The following is a 22,378-nucleotide window of genomic DNA, read 5'->3' as shown; positions in this document are numbered from 1 at the left end:
ACATGTCAACGAGACAGTTACCATCATCACCATGAGTCACATGTCAACGAGACAGTTACCATCATCACCTTGAGTCACATGTCAACGAGACAGTTACCATCATCACGTGAGTCACATGTCAACGAGACAGTTACCATCATCACCATGAGTCACATGTCAACGAGACAGTTACCATCATCACCTTGAGTCACATGTCAACGAGACAGTTACCATCATCACCGTGAGTCACATGTCAACGAGACAGTTACCATCATCACCATGAGTCACATGTCAACGAGACAGTTACCATCATCACCTTGAGTCACATGCCAACGAGACAGTTACCATCATCACCGTGAGTCACATGCCAACGAGACAGTTACCATCATCACCGTGAGTCACATGCCAACGAGACAGTTACCATCATCACCATGAGTCACATGCCAACGAGACAGTTACCATCATCACCATGAGTCACATGTCAACGAGGACAACGTTACCATCACCACCGTGAGTCACATGTCAACGAGACAGTTACCATCATCACCATGAGTCACATGCCAACGAGGACAAAGTTACCATCATCGCCATGAGTCACATGCCAACGAGGACAAAGTTACCATCATCGCCATGAGTCACATGTCAACGAGACAGTTACCATAATCACCGTGAGTCACATGTCAATGAGACAGTTACCATCATCACCTTGAGTCACATGTCAACGAGACAGTTACCATCAACACCATGAGTCACATGTCAACGAGGACAAAGTTACCATCATCACCATGAGTCACATGTCAACGAGACAGTTACCATCATCACCGTGAGTCACATGTCAACGAGACAGTTACCATCATCACCATGAGTCACATGTCAATGAGACAGTTACCATCATCACCTTGAGTCACATGTCAACGAGACAGTTACCATCATCACCATGAGTCACATGCCAACGAGACAGTTACCATCATCACCGTGAGTCACATGCCAACGAGACAGTTACCATCATCACCATGAGTCACATGTCAACGAGACAGTTACCATCATCACCATGAGTTACATGCCAACGAGACAGTTACCATCATCACCTTGAGTCACATGTCAACGAGACAGTTACCATCATCACCATGAGTCACATGTCAACGAGACAGTTACCATCATCACCATGAGTCACATGTCAACGAGACAGTTACCATCATCACCTTGAGTCACATGTCAACGAGACAGTTACCATCATCACCATGAGTCACATGTCAACGAGACAGTTACCATCATCACCTTGAGTCACATGTCAACGAGACAGTTACCATCATCACCATGAGTCACATGTCAACGAGACAGTTACCATCATCACCTTGAGTCACATGTCAACGAGACAGTTACCATCATCACCGTGAGTCACATGTCAACGAGACAGTTACCATCATCACCATGAGTCACATGTCAACGAGACAGTTACCATCATCACCTTGAGTCACATGTCAACGAGACAGTTACCATCATCACCGTGAGTCACATGTCAACGAGACAGTTACCATCATCACCATGAGTCACATGTCAACGAGACAGTTACCATCATCACCTTGAGTCACATGTCAACGAGACAGTTACCATCATCAACATGAGTCACATGTCAACGAGACAGTTACCATCATCAACATGAGTCACATGTCAACGAGACAGTTACCATCATCACCATGAGTCACATGTCAACGAGACAGTTACCATCATCACCTTGAGTCACATGTCAACGAGACAGTTACCATCATCACGTGAGTCACATGTCAACGAGACAGTTACCATCATCACCATGAGTCACATGTCAACGAGACAGTTACCATCATCACCTTGAGTCACATGTCAACGAGACAGTTACCATCATCACCGTGAGTCACATGTCAACGAGACAGTTACCATCATCACCATGAGTCACATGCCAACGAGACAGTTACCATCATCACCATGAGTCACATGTCAACGAGGACAACGTTACCATCACCACCGTGAGTCACATGTCAACGAGACAGTTACCATCATCACCGTGAGTCACATGCCAACGAGACAGTTACCATCATCACCGTGAGTCACATGCCAACGAGACAGTTACCATCATCACCGTGAGTCACATGCCAACGAGACAGTTACCATCATCACCATGAGTCACATGCCAACGAGACAGTTACCATCATCACCATGAGTCACATGTCAACGAGGACAACGTTACCATCACCACCGTGAGTCACATGTCAACGAGACAGTTACCATCATCACCATGAGTCACATGCCAACGAGGACAAAGTTACCATCATCGCCATGAGTCACATGCCAACGAGGACAAAGTTACCATCATCGCCATGAGTCACATGTCAACGAGACAGTTACCATAATCACCGTGAGTCACATGTCAACGAGACAGTTACCATCATCACCATGAGTCACATGTCAACGAGACAGTTACCATCATCACCATGAGTCACATGTCAATGAGACAGTTACCATCATCACCATGAGTCACATGTCAACGAGACAGTTACCATCATCACCTTGAGTCACATGTCAACGAGACAGTTACCATCATCACCATGAGTCACATGTCAACGAGACAGTTACCATCATCACCATGAGTCACATGTCAACGAGACAGTTACCATCATCACCATGAGTCACATGCCAACGAGACAGTTACCATCATCACCTTGAGTCACATGTCAACGAGACAGTTACCATCATCACCGTGAGTCACATGTCAACGAGACAGTTACCATCATCACCATGAGTCACATGTCAACGAGACAGTTACCATCAACACCATGAGTTACATGCCAACGAGACAGTTACCATCATCACCGTGAGTCACATGTCAACGAGACAGTTACCATCATCACCATGAGTCACATGCCAACGAGGACAAAGTTACCATCTTCACCGTGAGTCACATGTCAACGAGACAGTTACCATCATCACCATGAGTCACATGTCAACGAGACAGTTACCATAATCACCGTGAGTCACATGTCAACGAGACAGTTACCATCATCACCATGAGTCACATGTCAATGAGACAGTTACCATCATCACCTTGAGTCACATGTCAACGAGACAGTTACCATCATCACCATGAGTCACATGTCAACAAGACAGTTACCATCATCACCATGAGTCACATGTCAACGAGACAGTTACCATCATCACCATGAGTCACATGTCAACGAGACAGTTACCATCATCACCGTGAGTCACATGTCAACGAGACAGTTACCATCATCACCATGAGTCACATGTCAACGAGACAGTTACCATCATCACCGTGAGTCACATGTCAACGAGACAGTTACCATCATCACCATGAGTCACATGTCAACGAGACAGTTACCATCATCACCATGAGTCACATGTCAACGAGACAGTTACCATCATCACCATGAGTCACATGTCAACGAGACAGTTACCATCATCACCATGAGTCACATGCCAACGAGACAGTTACCATCATCACCATGAGTCACATGTCAACGAGGACAACGTTACCATCACCACCGTGAGTCACATGTCAACGAGACAGTTACCATCATCACCATGAGTCACATGCCAACGAGGACAAAGTTACCATCATCGCCATGAGTCACATGCCAACGAGGACAAAGTTACCATCATCGCCATGAGTCACATGTCAACGAGACAGTTACCATAATCACCGTGAGTCACATGTCAACGAGACAGTTACCATCATCACCATGAGTCACATGTCAACGAGACAGTTACCATCATCACCATGAGTCACATGTCAATGAGACAGTTACCATCATCACCATGAGTCACATGTCAACGAGACAGTTACCATCATCACCTTGAGTCACATGTCAACGAGACAGTTACCATCATCACCATGAGTCACATGTCAACGAGACAGTTACCATCATCACCATGAGTCACATGTCAACGAGACAGTTACCATCATCACCATGAGTCACATGCCAACGAGACAGTTACCATCATCACCTTGAGTCACATGTCAACGAGACAGTTACCATCATCACCGTGAGTCACATGTCAACGAGACAGTTACCATCATCACCATGAGTCACATGTCAACGAGACAGTTACCATCAACACCATGAGTTACATGCCAACGAGACAGTTACCATCATCACCGTGAGTCACATGTCAACGAGACAGTTACCATCATCACCATGAGTCACATGCCAACGAGGACAAAGTTACCATCTTCACCGTGAGTCACATGTCAACGAGACAGTTACCATCATCACCATGAGTCACATGTCAACGAGACAGTTACCATAATCACCGTGAGTCACATGTCAACGAGACAGTTACCATCATCACCATGAGTCACATGTCAATGAGACAGTTACCATCATCACCTTGAGTCACATGTCAACGAGACAGTTACCATCATCACCATGAGTCACATGTCAACAAGACAGTTACCATCATCACCATGAGTCACATGTCAACGAGACAGTTACCATCATCACCATGAGTCACATGTCAACGAGACAGTTACCATCATCACCATGAGTCACATGTCAACGAGACAGTTACCATCATCACCATGAGTCACATGTCAACGAGACAGTTACCATCATCACCGTGAGTCACATGTCAACGAGACAGTTACCATCATCACCATGAGTCACATGTCAACGAGACAGTTACCATCATCACCATGAGTCACATGTCAACGAGACAGTTACCATCATCACCATGAGTCACATGTCAACGAGACAGTTACCATCATCACCATGAGTCACATGTCAACGAGACAGTTACCATCATCACCGTGAGTCACATGTCAACGAGACAGTTACCATCATCACCATGAGTCACATGCCAAAGAGACAGTTACCATCATCACCATGAGTCACATGTCAACGAGACAGTTACCATCATCACCGTGAGTTACATGTCAACGAGACAGTTACCATCATCACCGTGAGTCACATGTCAACGAGACAGTTACCATCATCACCTTGAGTCACATGTCAACGAGACAGTTACCATCATCACCGTGAGTCACATGTCAACGAGACAGTTACCATCATCACCTTGAGTCACATGTCAACGAGACAGTTACCATCATCACCATGAGTCACATGTCAACGAGACAGTTACCATCATCACCTTGAGTCACATGTCAACGAGACAGTTACCATCATCACCATGAGTCACATGTCAACGAGACAGTTACCATCATCACCTTGAGTCACATGTCAACGAGACAGTTACCATCATCACCATGAGTCACATGTCAACGAGACAGTTACCATCATCACCTTGAGTCACATGTCAACGAGACAGTTACCATCATCACCGTGAGTCACATGTCAACGAGACAGTTACCATCATCACCATGAGTCACATGTCAACGAGACAGTTACCATCATCACCTTGAGTCACATGTCAACGAGACAGTTACCATCATCACCGTGAGTCACATGTCAACGAGACAGTTACCATCATCACCATGAGTCACATGTCAACGAGACAGTTACCATCATCACCTTGAGTCACATGTCAACGAGACAGTTACCATCATCACGTGAGTCACATGTCAACGAGACAGTTACCATCATCACCATGAGTCACATGTCAACGAGACAGTTACCATCATCACCTTGAGTCACATGTCAACGAGACAGTTACCATCATCACCGTGAGTCACATGTCAACGAGACAGTTACCATCATCACCATGAGTCACATGTCAACGAGACAGTTACCATCATCACCTTGAGTCACATGTCAACGAGACAGTTACCATCATCACGTGAGTCACATGTCAACGAGACAGACTGGATTATCTTTAATCTTCCATATTAAAATAGCTGTATGTCACTTAGGATGTGAATCACAGGGAATACACACAGTCAGACACACACATAGCCAGACAGACACACATACACATTGCATGCTTACACACACATACATAGGCTTACACAGTGACTGACTGGCTGTACACACACACATAAAGTACATGCACACACACTGTCATAGCACACCATGGCACAGTTGTGACAGTTGACAGCGTGCGTTCCAATGAGTAACCATGCTGAGTGAGGGCTCAGAATATAATAACTGACAAATGAATATCAGGCAAAGCTCTACTTAGCTCGCATAATCCAGACCCAGGGTATTTGGAAGAATCATTCCTATTTCTATTTCTGTTAAGCATGTCAAGTCTGGGCCAGTGACACTCCTGAGTACAGGGACAGTGATCCTCTCCTTTAAATCTGAAACACTGACTGTTCTACCATAGAGATAGGACAACTGGTTTATGTATATGGTTCTAACCTTGTAATTAGAATGAGTAGAATGATTTACCAGTCAAATTGCCAAGGTCAGCGCGGTTCCAAGCCCGTTCTATTCATTCTCTTTCTACGGACCAACCACCATTTTCACTGCTTGTCAGACTACATCAGATAAATCCAAACAAATGTCCCAAAGTCAAAGCTGAATGGAAACCAATTATTGTGCCATAATACATATCAAAGTGGTTATGAATGTGCTCTATATATTGTAGCTATATCAGATGTCCTCAGTCCTAGACCACAGTTCTTGCTGCTCCGCCGATGGGATCATTTGGGTTCTGTCTCTTTTACTTTTGATTTTGGACCAGCAACCATCCCTCCTGTTTTCCAATGGCACATTGTGTTAACTAATCCAAGTTTATCATTTTAAAAGGCTAATTGATCATTAGAAAACCCTTTTGCAATTATGTTAGCACAGCTGAAAACTGTTGTTCTGATTAAAGAAGCAATAAAAATGTCCTTCTTTAGACTAGTTGAGTATCTGGAGCATCAACATTTGTGAGTTCTATTACAGGCTCAAAATGGCCAGAATCAAAGACCTTTCTTCTGAAACTCGTCAGTCTATTCTTGTTCTGAGAAATTAAGGCTATTCCATGCGAGAAATTGCCAAGAAACTGAAGATTTCTTACAACGCTGTGTACCACTCCCTTCACAGAACAGCGCAAACTGGCTCTAACCAGAATAGAAAGAGGAGTGGGAGGCCCCGGTGCACAACTGAGCAAGAGGACAAGTACATTAGAGTCTAGTTTGAGAAACAGATGCCTCACAAGTCCTCAACTGGCAGCTTCACTAAATAGTACCCACAAAACACCAGTCTCAACGTCAACAGTGAAGAGGTGACTCCGGGATGCTGGCCTTCTAGGCAGATTTGCAAAAAAAAGCCATGTAGATATTCCATGAAAAGTCAGCCGTTTCCAGCTACAATAGTCATTTACAACATTAACAATGTCTACACTGTATTTCTTATCAATTTGATGTTATTTTAATGGACAAAACATGTGCTTTTCTTTCAAAAACAAGGACATTTCTAAGTGACCCCAAACTTTTGAACGGTAGTGTATATATATAAAAAGGGGATTGGAAATTATTAATGTAATGTTATTTGATAGTCTCCAATTCAATCTGCTAATTTCATAGCTGATCTATCCCCTAAAAAATATATATATATATTCTGCTCTAATTTGCTTTGAGAAGGAGACTAGGACAGAGGACAAGAGGAATCATGATAGAACCAATTGAGATTGACCCAGTGTTATTACTTACTAGCATATATGGGCTTCGTCTAGCCTGCCATACTGAACCACTGTATACAATCAGGCTGATGTGAGAGCCTAAACATGGGTCTAATCTATAACAGATACCAATGGCATTATCTTAATCAATTTCGACTTCACAGTCAATCTAGATCAATCCACACTGACAGGGATAGTAAAAACTGTCTTCCTTCGAAATCCTTGAGTCAGCAAACGTTTGGCAGCATTTCAGACACACTCCTTGGTGGACAGGTTTAGTAAAAACTGAAACTGCAGCCACAGGCACTGATATGAGTCCATAGTGATTCTCAGGATCAATGAAGCTAACATCTTTTGAAGGTCCTTTTTCCATGGCCCAGTTGAGACCTTTGTGGAATTCTGTGAGTTAGCCATACTGACTAAAAAGACTGCATGCTTCAATTCTTTATTCATCATTATAAGAAGATACATAATTAATACATTAACGAAAACATGTACTATTTTTAGTCGGTATGAGTAGTATTACGTTTGTGTACAGGCTGGATCTATAGGCCTACTGCAACTCTCTGACAGCCATCGTCTGTCACGGTTGTCTGCAATTCTCACCTACTCCTCCCAGTTGGTTAGCCACAGTCAATGTATAACAGCACTGTTTCTGCAGTATTCTCCCCACTGTATATTGTATCACAGCTTCCTCTCCTCTTTCTAAAGATCTAATTGAACTGTGTATAAGAATATGAGTATGTAATAATAGTGTGTAAATAGTATTTTTGTTGTGTATATACTGTATATACAATGTTATTTCATGTCCTTGTCTATAACTGTTCTGTACTTTGTCATATACGGTGCCTTCAGAAAGTATTCACACACCTTGACTTTTTCCACATTTTGTTGTGTTACAGCCTGAATTCAAAATGGATTATATTGAGATTGTTTGTCGCTGGCCTACACCCAATACCCCATAATGTCCAAATGGAATTATGTTTTATAAATGTTTACACATTAATTAAAAATGAAAATCTGAAATGTCTTGAGTCAATAAGTATTCAAGCCCTTTGTTATGGTAAGCCTAAATAAGTTCAGGAGTAAAAATGTGCTTAACAAGTCACATAATAAGTTGCATGGACTCACTCTGTGTGCAATAATAGTGTTTGACGTGATTTTTTTATGACTATCTCATCTCTGTACCCCACACATAAAACCTGGGTGGTTTTCCAATGTCTGGCAAAGAAGGGCATCTATTGGCAGATGGGAAGAAGAAGAAAAAAGCTGACATTTAATATTTATTTGAGCATGGGGAAGTTATTAATTACACTTTGGATGGTGTACTACTACACCCACTCACTACAAAAATACGGCATCTTTCTGATTTCACCATGAGGCCAATGGTGACTTTAAAACCGTTACAGAGTTTAATGGCTGTGATAGTAGAAAACTGAGGATGGATCAACAACCTTGTAGTTACTCCACAATACTAACCTAAATGACAGAGTGAAAAGAAAGAAGCCTGTACAGAATACAAATATTTCAAAACATGCATTCTGTTTGCAATAAGGCTCCAAAGTAAAACTACCAAAAAATATGGCAAAGCGTTATGTTTGGGGAAAATCCAACACAACACATCACTGAGTACCACTCTTCATATTTTCAAGCATGATGGTGGCTGCATCATGTTATGGGTATACTTGTCATTGGCAAGGACTAGGGATTTTTTTAGGATAAAAAAAAAACAGAATAGAGCTAAGCACAGGCAAAATCCTAGAGGAAAACCTGGTTCAGTCTGCTTTCCACCAGACACTGGAAGACAAATTTACCTTTCAGCAGGACAATAACCTAAAACACAAGGCCAAATTTACACTGGAGTTTCTTACCAAGACGACATTGAATGTTTCTGAGTGGCCTAGTTACAGTTTGACCTTAAATCGTCTTGAAAATATATGGCTGTCTAGCAATGATCAACAACCAATTTAACAGAGCTTAAATCATTTGTTAAAGAATAATGTGCACAAATATTGTACAATCCTGGTGTGCAAAGCTTTAATCGCTGCCAAATGTGATTCTAACATGTATTGACTCAGGGGTGTGAATACTATTTAAATGAGATACAGTACTTCTGTATTTCTTAATCAAAAAATGTGCCCCAAAAAATGTAAAACATGTTTTTACTTTGTAATTATGGGTGAGTGTGTAGATGGGTGAGAGATTTTTTATTTATTTAAATCATTTTGAATTCAGGCTGTAACACAACAAAATAGGTATGAATACTTTCTGAAGGCACTGTATTTGTATGTTTTATGTGGATCCCAGGAAGAGTAGCTGCTGCATGTTTAGTAGCTAATGGGGATCCTAATAAACTAAACTAAACACCACTGTCCTTACCTGACCTGTGCATGCCTGTGTAGGCCTCTTCATGTGGGGACCTGTCAGGAGGGCAGGCATGCAGAGAAATCTAACTAGTCTGGATTAAACGAATTATGTCTAATTGATGGGCATCCTATTCCTACATCAGACAAATAATCTGATGGGATTATCCTGGAGAACAATAAAGCTGTCCTGACATTAGGGCATAAGGCTACACGCACAAGTGGTTGATGAGTGTTTATCCACCGGTTGCATCAGATGTACTGTGTTTTGGTTTTGGTTATTATTCCCATGACACCCACAGGTCTAAATGTAATTTCTACTTAGTTTTGTTATTCAAACGTCCACAGGCCTAAATGGCAAATGTAAACATGATCAAACTTCAATATGGGCTAATTCAAGTCCAATTTCAGGGCTCAGCCATGTAGGCTAAATAACTGCTAAACACAGGCCTATATTTCAGGGCTCAGCCATGTAGGCTAAATAACTAATAAACATAGGCTAATATTTTGTTGATAAAAAATATATTTATTTCAATATCTTTGGCGATGTCAAAACATAGCCTACCCACTCGAATTTAGGGCTACTCACCTGAACACCATCAAAACGACAATGAAGGACCCATAATGTAGGCTATAGCCGATACCGTTATCCCCGTTGATTGACAGGTATGGAAAAAGACCCAAGTCACTCTCATTAAATTCAGTCGTCTTTCGATTTCGCTCTCAAAACTCTGTCAAAGCCGCAGTCTGACTGCAGAGCAGAGCGCAGCATTCTATATGTCCGAATACTGCACAGGGATGCACTGCAGTGGACTGACTAGAATAGAAACCCTGTTAAAATAACTTTGCTCACGCTTTGCATAGAGACGCGTTCGACTTGCCTTGCATGGCGTAGAAAAAATCTTCCAATATATTTAATAGCACGGATAGCCTCTCGTAGCCTCACTTCAAAAGTGCAGATCGCCTGAACCAGCATGAACAGTAACAGTATGCGCCGAGACACCGCAATATAACCGAGGAGACCTTGCTTCGCGTCTCCCTCATCTTCTTTTTCCCCCTTGAAGAAGCGCCAAGCAAACTCCGAATAATCGGATTATTAGAGTCCTGGCTAGAGAGAGAAACACTAATCCAGATTAAAACAGTCGTACAGCAGCACCTATGTCGTTCTCGGCTCAGTATGAAAACACTGTCACACTTGTCTATAGGATAGGATCTTCACTCACACGTGTTTTGGTCAGCCTCTCAAACCATCACTTCTAAAAACGCATCCAGGTCTTTCTAGCAGTGCAATAAAGTAGAGTTATGTAAATGCATAGATTAAACTGAAGATAAAACCAATGGAGAATAACATTTTAACCCCTCTGTGAATACTGTCCACCACATCAAAATAAATCCAATATCACCATGGGATATTTTCCTTTCAGACTCATACTGGTTAGAAGTGTCCATCAGGGATACTGATTTATCCAAATGAATGACCTACTATGGTAGTTTTCCTTGGCCAGGTGAAGTTGAATGCTAAACCACAACCAATGTATTCTCCATTACAGGAGCAATCTGGAATTGGTACATACATTTTTTAACTTTTACATGAATAATATATAGCCATTGTTTCTAGTAAAATATAACTTGACCACTATTTTTCAACCGTCTTGCTGCTGCTTAATTCATCCCTCTGTTTTTATCCATCCACATCCAGTGGGGGTTTGTTCATCTGCCTCCCCATCCATCATGCCTCGTAGTGTGTGTGTGAGCACAGCTGGGGCCTGGCAGGGCGTGTGTATATGTGTTTGGTTGTGCTTGCATGTGTGTATGTATGTATGTGTGTATGTATGTATGTGTGTATGTATGTATGTGTATGTATGTGTGTATGTATGTGTGTGTGTGTGTGTGTGTGTGTGTGTATGTGTGTGTGTGTGTGTGTGTGTGTGTGTGTGTGTGTGTGTGTGTGTGTGTGTGTGTGTGTGTGTGTGTGTGTGTGTGTGTGTGTGTGTGTGTGTGTGTGTGTGTGTGTGTGTGTGTGTGTGTGTGTGTGTGCAGCCAGGTTGCTCATGATCCACTTTGAAATCCAACATCCGGCCAGGTACCCAAAACCAGCCATTTAAGGACAACAGTGAGCGTTGTGGATATTGTGGACCGGGGTGGCAGATGAGCGTGAACTGCGAGCTCCAGCTCTGAAGGTTGTATGTCCAATCCCAGTGATAGACACTTGTTTTAATTGTTTTTGTTTTAACCCTTTCCCAAACCTTAACCCTTAAACATTCAGAAAGAAGGCCTAAACTTAACTGTGGAGTTGTTTTTGTTTTAACCCTAAGCCGCGAACCTCGGCTCCGAGGGTTGTGTGTTCAAAGCCAAGTATAGGCACTCCTTTGATTTTTGGAGGGTTTTAACCCCATTCCAAACCTTAACCCTTAATTTAAACATTCAAAATGAATGCCTAAACTTGTGACAGCAGGGGTGCAACCTGTGGTGTCCAAAACACCTCGAAATTTGACGTTTGGAGCAACTTCAAAATGTTTGACGTTTGGAGAAATGTGGACAAACGGCGGAATCTGAAGTCAAATTGGTCAAACTATGAGATATTGTGTGTGTGTGTGTGTGTGTGTGTGTGTGTGTGTGTGTGTGTGTGTGTGTGTGTGTGTGTGTGTGTGTGTGTGTGTGTGTGTGTGTGTGTGTGTGTGTGAGCACAGCTGGGGCCAGGCTGGACATGAACTTTGGGACACAATGGATTACACGAGTTCCTGCTTATCTTGTTTGGACACTGCAGGGGGCAAGGAGAACAGACCAAACACAATACACTGACCTTCAGCATTTAACAGGACAATACATTATCATCAACATGGCATTATGTTCATATTGAGTCTATATGTAGTATTATAGACTATGGTATAGAAGAGGTGTTTTCATGTCTATATGGTCCTGGACTTGCACATATGTGTGAGCGACCAGGTATTCAACCAGGTTCATCTGCATGGCTCAATACCACCTTAGCCCACTGATCTAAAGGCACTCTGGGAAATAACGTAAGTCTTCAGGTCTCAACCACCTCCTTCCACACTATACTAAAATAGAGCCAACAAAGTCGACTAATTGTTCTTTCTCACAAGCGTTGACTCTGTAATGATTATAATAAATGTCACATCATCTATATGACCTTGGGATTCAAACAGACTTTCAGCTTTGATTTTATTGACCTCCTGTACTTTAACATAAACGTGATTGCTACAATATAATGAGTCTTGGTCACAGACTGTTTTTTTGTTTTTTACAGTCAATAAAACGTAAGATTGTGCAGTAAATCAATGTTATTGGACCTTTAACAATATTGTTGTAGAGCATCAACCTTAGGCTGTCTTGTTTTTATTAATTTGATGACTTTTGTACAATATGCTTTACCTGAAACTATGCAGACATTGTGATACAGTACTGAATGTTGAAACTGGTTACTTAACAACAGCGACATCTTGTGTCATAAGGGGAACACATGTAGTGCAACTGGGATTGCATGGTCACGTGATCCATCCCTCCATGCGGATTGGTTCGATTTGCACCATTCTCCAGTCTCCAGATTGGTTTGAGTAGCTAAATTGTATGAAAAGAAGAAGTACATGTAGCCTTACCTGTCCTTCACCAACTATTCTTTCACACATTTCCACGGAAGAGCAGCACATAAAAGTGAGTCGACAGTTCTACGCATTTTAGCTATAAATTGCGAGGTACATTGAAGGAAACCAGATTGAGTAGCTACACTAGCTAACCTCATAGTTATGCCAAGGTCCTGTCCTCTATAGTATTTTTTGAAGAACGTTAATACCTACTGTATTTACTATGAATTACCACTGCAACTAATGTACCGAAGAGAAGGACGTGATCATCAATGGCAGTCAACGTTTGCGATCTCCACATGTGTCTGATTAGGAGGAAGGGCTGATCAATAACTTGGTAGTTAGTTAGCTAGTTAGGCTACTCGACAACAGTGAGTTACTGTAGCTGTCAGCTAGATGCAGGTGTCATGTCAATATCAGCAGAGTCAACTTCCATCACACATGATTGATCTGTGGAATTTGCCTGATGACTCCTTTATACAGCTACTAACTATCTCTAGTGGCAGTGATGCACAAATAAGTAAGTGATACAGAATTGGCTTCCAATAAAAATAGCAACATACTGAATCATTCCTCGTGAATCACAATAGCCTATCCATATTTACAGTTACTGTCTCTCAGAGAAACTACTAGTCACCCTGTATACAGTGGAGGCTGCTGAGGGGAGGACGGCTCATAATAATGTCTGGAACGGCGCAAATGGAATCCCGGAAATGGAACGGCATCAAACCATGTGTTTGATGTATTGAATACCATTGCACTTACTTCGCTCCAGCCATTACCACAAGCCCGTCCTCCCCAATTAAGGTGCCACCAACCTCCTGTGCTGTATAACATGTTTTCTCTCCCCCAGACCTGAGGTCCTCTGGTGAGGCTGCTGTGGAGTCATCATGGTGGGCTATGACCCAGGGTCTAAGGGCGCTGCTCCAGCCCCAGAAGATGCAGCCCTGTCTGGGTCGGCCGCAGGCATGGTGACCCGAGCCCTGATCAGCCCCCTGGATGTCATCAAGATAAGATTCCAGGTACAGTAAACATCATCAGATGGATATTATTGTGGTGCATGTTTTAGTTGCATGGCCACTTTGGACCCTAATTTACTATACAATTAAATGCAACATAATGTAAGTTGGAACTTCAGAAAGTATTTAGACCCCTTGACTTATTCCACATTTTGTAACGTTACAATCTTATTCTAAAATGTATTATATATATTTTTCCCTTAATCTACACACAATACCCCATAAAGACAAAGCAAAAACAGTTTTTTAGACGTTAGCTAATTTATAAAATAAAAAAACTGCAATATGACGTTTACATAAGTATTCAGACCCTTTACTCAGTACTTTGTTGGAGCACCTTTGGCAGCGATTACATCCTTGCGTCTTCTTGGGAAATGACGCTACAAGCTTGGCACACCTGTATTTGGGGGAGTTTCTCCCTTCTCTGCAGATCCTCTCAAGAGCTGTCAGGTTGGATGGGGAGCGTTGCTGCACAGCTATTTCCAGGTCTCTCCAGTGATGTTCGATCGGGTTCAAGTCCAGGCTCTGGCTGGGCCACTCAAGGACATTCAGAGACTTGTCCCGAAGCCACTCCTGTGTGGTCTTGGCTGTGTGCTTGGGGTCGTTGTCCTTTTGGAAGGTGAACCTTCGCCCCAGTCTGAGGTCCTGAGTGGTCTGGACCAGGTTTTCATCAAGGATCTCTCTGTACATTTCTATGTTCATCTTTGCCTTGATCCTGACTAGTCTCCCAGTCCTTGCTGCTGAAAAACATCCCTACAGCATGATGCTGCCACCACCATGCTTCACTGTAGGGATGGTGCCAGGTTTCCTTCAGAAGTGACGCTTGGCATTCAGGCCAAATAGTTCAATCTTGGTTTCATCAGACCAGAGAATCTTGTTTCTCATGGTCTGAGAGTCTTTAGGTGCCTTTTGGCAAATTCCAAGCGAGCTTTCATATTTATTTTACTGAGGAGTGGCTTTCATCTGGCCAATCTACCGCAAAGGCCTGATTGGTGGAGTGCTGCAGAGATGGTTGTCCTTGAACGTTTTCTCTTCTCCACAGAGGAACTCGAGAGCTTTGTCAGAGTGACCATCGGTTTCTTGGTCACCTCCCTGACCAAACCATTCTCCCCCGATTGCTCAGTTTGGCCAGGCGTCCAGTTCTAGGAAGAGTCTTGGTGGTTTCAAACTTCTTCCATTTAAGAATGATGGAGGCCACTGTGTTATTGGGGACCTTCAATGCTGCAGAAATGTTTTGGTACCCTTCCCCAGATCTGTGCGTCGACACAATCCTGTCTCGGGAGCTCTATGGACAATTCCTTCAACCTCATGGTTTGGTTTTTTGCTCTGACATGCACTGTCAACTGTGCCTTACATAGGCAGGTGTGTGCCTTTCCAAATCATGTCCAATCAATTGAATTTACCACAGGTGGACTACAAGTTGTAGAAACATCTCAAGGATGATCAATGTAAACAGGATGCACCTGAGCTCAATTTCAAGTCTCATAGCAAAGGGTCTGAATACTTATGTAAATAGGATATTTGTGTTTAATAAATGTGCAAAAATGTCTACAAACCTGTTTTCGCTTTGTCATTATTGGGTATTGTGTGTAGATTGCTGAAAATTGTTTTTATTTAATCAATTTTAGAATGTGGCCTAACTCTAGTGGTTCTGGTAAACATACAACTCTGTTATTTGTGCATGATAACCTTTGCCCAGGCTTTTATGACTCAAACCAAAAAGCGCAGTGTTGTGAGACTCCATAAAATCAGGCTTTTTAGTCCTGAAGAAGTTTGTTTCATTGCTACTAAACATTGTTTGGTTGTACAGCATTCTTTTGATGTGAGTCACAGCACCACACCCAGACCCTCAGACACCACTGGGCATGCCCAGTTTCTCACAACACACTGGTGGCCATGGCAACACACATTGATGATGTGCTCAGCATTTGCTGGGGAATTACTTACAACTGTGTGTGTATGTATGTGTGTGTGTGTGTGTGTGTGTGTGTGTGTGTGTACGTGCATATGTGTATTTCGTTCTACACAAGAATGTCTAAAGCAGAATGTCTTCTTTCCCCTGTCTGACACTACACACCCCTCCTTGCGTACACAGTTGCAGATAGAGCGTGTATCGTCAAGGCACCCCGAAGGGAAGTACTGGGGCCTGTTCCAGGCATCACGTTGTATCCTGGCAGAGGAGGGGCTGCCTGCCTTCTGGAAAGGACATATCCCCGCCCAGCTCCTCTCTGTCTGCTTCGGGGCAGTACAGGTAGGGAACATACACTGGGGCATTTCTCCTGTCAGAATGCCCTGTTGTATGTCACACAGTGTTGTAGTTGAATGAGTGGATCTCTGAGAGCTGTTTTCTGACTCAACTCTTTGTCCCTAGCTAGCCTTTGCCCTGTAACGCCTCAATAGCATCTCTCACATGGTAGTGGGTTGATAGATTATAATATATAGTCATGTGCCTCACTTTTTAACATTTCTATTGTTTTTATCCCTGTGGTCTCCATTCATGGCGGTGCTGTATAACTTGGAGCTGTTGTCTGAACTTTGTTTTTGATGCTGTGATTTCATCTGTGCTTTAAGGTTGTGTTTTAAGGCTGTGTTTTCGTCCCTCCATAGTTTGCCAGCTTTGAGTTCCTGACTGAGATGACCCACAAGAGCACCGTATATGACAGCCAGACAGCGGGGGTGCACTTTGTGTGTGGCGGTCTGGCCGCCTGCTCTGCCACTGTAGCCTGCCAGCCACTAGACACACTGCGAACACGCTTCGCAGCTCAGGGAGAGCCCAAGGTGAGAGACAAAGAAAAACATACAGTATGAATCTATCAAAAAGCATTAGCTTTATTCTACCATTATCAAAAGCAGTAATAGTCCATTAACTGTGCAACCCATAATTTGCCAAGCAACAAAACGACAACCACACAATTTCAACCAGTAATTTATTATTTATAAACTAAATATACATTTATAGTAAATTCTATATAATAATTGTCAATAAACTACTTATAACCCCTTAAAAAGGATAGTTTAGAAAAATGTCCTATCTTTATTTAGATGTTTTTTTCCTTACCTTGAAGGCAGTCTATGGACAAGGAGTGACTGCAATCCACACTTTGGCTTTGTTAAAGTGTTATCATTGAATATTTGGCTTGTGCTACTGATAGCTACTAGCTAACCACAGGCATAATCTGTAACATAGGTGTATCACAGTCTGAGACATGCTGTGTCCACCATGTACCGCACTGAGGGGGCCCTGGGGTTCTACCGTGGCCTGGGTCCAACACTGGTGGCAGTGTTCCCCTACGCAGGCCTGCAATTCTTCTTCTACAAGGTCCTCAAGAACCTCATGGGACCACCGCCCAAGGACAGCAACGTCGGAGGTCAGTGGCCAGTGTAGGGACGGTCATGCCTTTGACACCATGACACTGTTTTAAATACACAACACTGCACACACACCAATGACTGTTAAGGGAATAGGGCCTAGAAACTAAAATATAACCTTGGCTTGGCTAGCAAACAGGAAACTAACTTTGTAACTAGGGCCTGGATCGTGCCCAGTACCACTGACTGAACACATAAACATAACTTTGAAGGATAGGGGCCTAGAAACTACCTGAACATTACTGCTTTTTCCCTTTCTATTGAAGGCAACCTCAGAAGCTTGTTATGTGGAAGCTGTGCTGGAGTCATCAGCAAGACAATGACCTACCCCTTTGACCTCATCAAAAAGAGACTGCAGGTGGGAGGGTTTGAAGAAGCCAGAGCCCACTTTGGACAGGTACGGTAGACATCTCATTTAGAGGTTGACCGATTAATCGGAATGGCCGATTAATTAGGGCCGATTTCAAGTTTTCATAACAATCGGTAATCGGCATTTTTGGACACCGATTATGGCCGATTACATTGCAATCCACGAGGAGACTGCGTGGCAGGCTGACTACCTGTTATGGGAGTGCAGCAAGGAGCCAAGGTAAGGTGCTAGCTAGCATTAAACGTATCTTAACAATCAATCTTAACATAATCACTAGTTAACTACACATGGTTGATGATATTACTAATTGATTTAGCTTGTCCTGCGTTGCATATAATCGATGCGGTGCCTGTTAATTCATCATTGAATCACAGCCTACTTCGCCAAACGGGTGATGATTTAACAAGCGCATTCGCAAAAAAAAGCACTGTCGTTGTACCAATGTGTACCTAACCATAAACATCAACGCCTTTCTTAAAATCAATACACAAGTATATATTTTTAAACCTGCATATTTAGTTAATATTGCCTGCTAACATGAATTTCTTTTAACTAGGGAAATTGTGTCACTTCTCTTGCGTTCTGTGCAACAGAGTCAGGCTATATGCAGCAGTTTGGGCTGCCTGGCTCGTTGCGAACTTCCCCAAACGGGGGATGATTTAACAAAAGCGCATTTGCGAGAAATGCACAATCGTTGCACGAATGTACCTAACCATAAACATCAATGCCTTTCTTAAAATCAATACACAGAGGTATATTTTTTTTAAACCTGCATATTTAGTTAAAAGAAATCCAGGTTAGCAGGCAATATTAAACTTGGGAAATTGTGTCACTTCTCTTGCGTTAATTGCACGCGAGTCAGGGTATATGAGTCAGGGTATATGCAACAGTTTGGGCCACCTGGCTCGTTGCGAACTAATTTGCCAGAATTTTACGTAATTATGACATAACATTGAAAGTTGTGCAATGTAACAGGAATATTTAGACTTATGGTTGCCACCCGTTCGATAAAATACGGAACGGTTCCGTATTTCACTGAAAGAATAAATGTTTTGTTTTCGAAATGATAGTTTCCGGATTTGACCATATTAATGACATAAGGCTCGTATTTCTGTGTGTTATTATGTTATAATTAAGTCTATTATTTGATAGAGCAGTCTGACTAAGCGATGGTAGGCAGCAGCAGGCTCGTAAGCATTCATTCAAACAGCACTTTCGTGCGTTTGCCAGCAGCTCTTCTCTGTGCTTCAAGCATTGAGCTGTTTATGACTTCAAGCCTATCAACTCCCGAGATTAGGCTGGTGTAACCGATGTGAAATGGCTAGCTAGTTAGCGGGGTGCGCGCTAATAGCGTTTCAATCGGTGACGTCACTCGCTCTGAGACCTTGAAGTAGTTGTTCCCCTTGCTCTGCAAGGGCCGCGGCTTTTGTGGAGCGATGGGTAACGACGCTTCGAGGGTGGCTGTTGTCGATGTGTTCCTGGTTCGAGCCCAAGTAGGGGCGAGGAGAGGGACGGAAGCTATACTGTTACACTGACAATACTAAAGTGCCTTTAAGAACATCCAATAGTCAAAGGTATATGAAATACAAATGGCATAGAGAGAAATAGTCCTATATTAACTACAACCTAAAACTTCTTACCTGGGAATATTGAAGACTCATATTAAAAGAAACCACCAGTTTTCATATGTTCTGAGCAAGGAACTTAAACGTTAGCTTTTTTACATGGCACATATTGCACATTTACTTTCTTCTCCAACACTTTGTTTTTGCATTATTTAAACCAAATTGAACGTTTCATTATTTATTTGAGGCTAAATTGATTTTATTGATGTATTATATTAAGTTAAAATTAAAGTGTTCATTCAGTATTGTTGTAATTGTCATTATTACAATATATTTTTTTTAATCGTCCGATTAATCGGTATCGGCTTTTTTTGGTCCTCCAATAATCGGTATCGGTATAGGCGTTGAAAAATCATTATCGGTCGACCTCTAATCTCATTACATTGTCTCATTCAGTCATGTGCCTGACAGCAGGTCTTATATTAGAGCGAAGATGGCTGTCATACGGGGCATCCATCTACATGACATTGAAGTGTGTTGTCTCTGCTTACTGTATGCAGGTGCGGAAGTATGGTGGCTTTGTAGACTGTGTGTCCCAGATCGCCAGAGAGGAGGGTCTCCGGGGCTTTCTCAAAGGCCTATCTCCCAGCCTAGTGAAAGCAGCTGTCTCCACGGGCTTCACCTTCTTCTGGTATGAGTTCTTCCTTAATGCCATACAGAACCTGAAAGGCAGCCAGTGAGCAGAGGCACTCTGGGTAGAAGTTGCTTTTAGGCACAGATCTAGGATCAGCTCAACCACCCCAAATTTGAACCTCAACCAATATGGGGAAAATTTAAAAATGGACCATAGAGCAGTACCTACGGCAGCATTTCCCTAACTCTGTCCTCGGGACCCCAAAGGGTACACGTTTTGTTTTTTGCCCTAGCACTACACAGCTGATTCAAATGATCAAAGCTTGATGATTAGTTGATTATTTGAATCAGCTGTGTAGTGCTAGGGCAAAAACCAAAACGTCCACCCGGGGGCCAGGACTGAGTTTAGGAAACCCTGGCTTAGGGGCAACTGAAGAAGCAGAGGAACTCAAAGCACTGGAAAAGAAAGGAGGGAATGGCAGAATCACGCACATCTACATCGTACATGCCATATCCCCATCCCACTGGTGATAGGGGTCAACATTGCTAGGAAGAAGGAAAAAAGGCTCTCCTTACTGCTGTTTACCTATAGTGTATCCTATAAGTTGGGAAAGTCAAGGTGTGGTGCTGCTCTGGACCTTCCACATAAGGACTGATGTCACCTCACCTTACCATGTGTTTGGTGTCAGTGTCCAAACACCTTGATGTAAGTATGTCTCTACTAGAACTCTTTGCTGTTGTTTATATACTGTACTCATGGTTTGTGGTGCACAGTCTATACTGAGGACAGGATGCCTCTTGTTTATATACTGTACTCATGGTTTGTGGTGCACAGTCTATACTGAGGACAGGATGCCTGTTGTTTTTGAAGACTTTTGTCATTTACCAAAAATGACAATTTGTAACAATGTATTCTGTTTCAACTACCTGCAGAATTGCCTGATATTTGACGGGCAGCATAAGGAGGATATAACCATTGTCTTAGATCATGTACTGAGAATATACCTCTGCAAGTGTTGTTCTGTGTTTTGACAGCTGCGGAATGGGGAAAAATCACTTAAATTCTCCTTTTCAATGTTTTGTGTGTTAAATTGATAACACACAATGGTTGCTCTTGAAACTGATAGATACCATGGAGCGAAGGGAAAGAGATGCTTGATCTAGGCTAAAATAAATTGTCAGAACCAGGTCAAAGTTGATCCTATCACAGAATGCTCTTTAATAGGGACGATTCAATACATTTTACCTAAAAGTTGTGGTGTTAACTAATGTGTTAGAATAGACTCAAAATGATCATACATTCTAATTGAGGTGAAAGGGTTTGTTGCTTTCTGTGTGGAATGTGTTTCAATATTTATTACCATTTATATATGGTTGGTAAGGCTTATTTAATAACAAAAGTACATTTACCATCTGCTGTTTTCAGTTTGCTTTTCTTTGATGTACTGTACTTTAATTTCAAGTAACCTGTTGTAACAGCTTTTATGGGTCAGCATTGGAGTTTTTTGCGAAATTCTCAAACTGGCACTCGCTCAGTGCTAAATTATGAATAAAGAAGCATGACGGTGTATGTTAGTTTGAAATATATGACCAACTGAATAAGAGCGTCTGCTAAATGATTAAAATGTAAACGTCTATACACAGCATATCTAACACTGTATTTAAAATTGAATATTTATTCTGTGTGTGTTTAATGCTGGAAAGAGTACAAGAAATTGCCCCACCAAGTGCAATATGTGTGACATTGTGTCGGCTACTGATGCACTGTACAAAGTGGTGGCAGGTGTATCAGTCTATATTTGGTTTTTTATTTAAAACACATTGTATCGTACTTAATCATGTTTTGTTATTTTTTAACTATTTTTTAATAAAGAAAATGCATGCAAATTAACCTATCATTGGAATGATATAGTCA

General features: G+C 42.2%; 1 protein-coding gene across 1 annotated transcript; it reads left to right on the top strand.

Annotated features, from left to right (window-relative positions):
• Positions 1–13,463: 13,463 nt before the first annotated feature.
• On the top strand, positions 13,464–22,348 carry slc25a19 (solute carrier family 25 member 19). Its single transcript, XM_038989394.1, has 7 exons — positions 13,464–13,577; positions 14,361–14,529; positions 16,622–16,777; positions 17,134–17,304; positions 17,714–17,894; positions 18,162–18,292; positions 20,391–22,348. Exons 2-7 carry the CDS (start codon positions 14,398–14,400, stop codon positions 20,568–20,570), a joined length of 951 nt encoding a protein of 316 aa, XP_038845322.1. The 5' UTR covers positions 13,464–13,577; positions 14,361–14,397; the 3' UTR covers positions 20,571–22,348.
• The last annotated feature ends 30 nt before the right edge of the window (positions 22,349–22,378 follow it).

The sequence above is a fragment of the Salvelinus namaycush genome, chromosome 3 (genome assembly GCF_016432855.1).
Source record: "Salvelinus namaycush isolate Seneca chromosome 3, SaNama_1.0, whole genome shotgun sequence".
Lineage (NCBI taxonomy): Eukaryota > Metazoa > Chordata > Actinopteri > Salmoniformes > Salmonidae > Salvelinus > Salvelinus namaycush.
This window is presented reverse-complemented; position numbering and strand designations above follow the sequence as displayed.

Coding starts and splice junctions, on each gene's coding strand:
- slc25a19 (XM_038989394.1), top strand. CDS start 14,398: ATGGTGGGCTATGACCCAGGGTCTAAGGGCGCTGCTCCAGCCCCAGAA. Junction 16,778..17,133: donor TCTGCTTCGGGGCAGTACAG/GTAGGGAACATA, acceptor GTCCCTCCATAG/TTTGCCAGCTTTGAGTTCCT. Junction 17,895..18,161: donor CAAGGACAGCAACGTCGGAG/GTCAGTGGCCAG, acceptor TTTCTATTGAAG/GCAACCTCAGAAGCTTGTTA.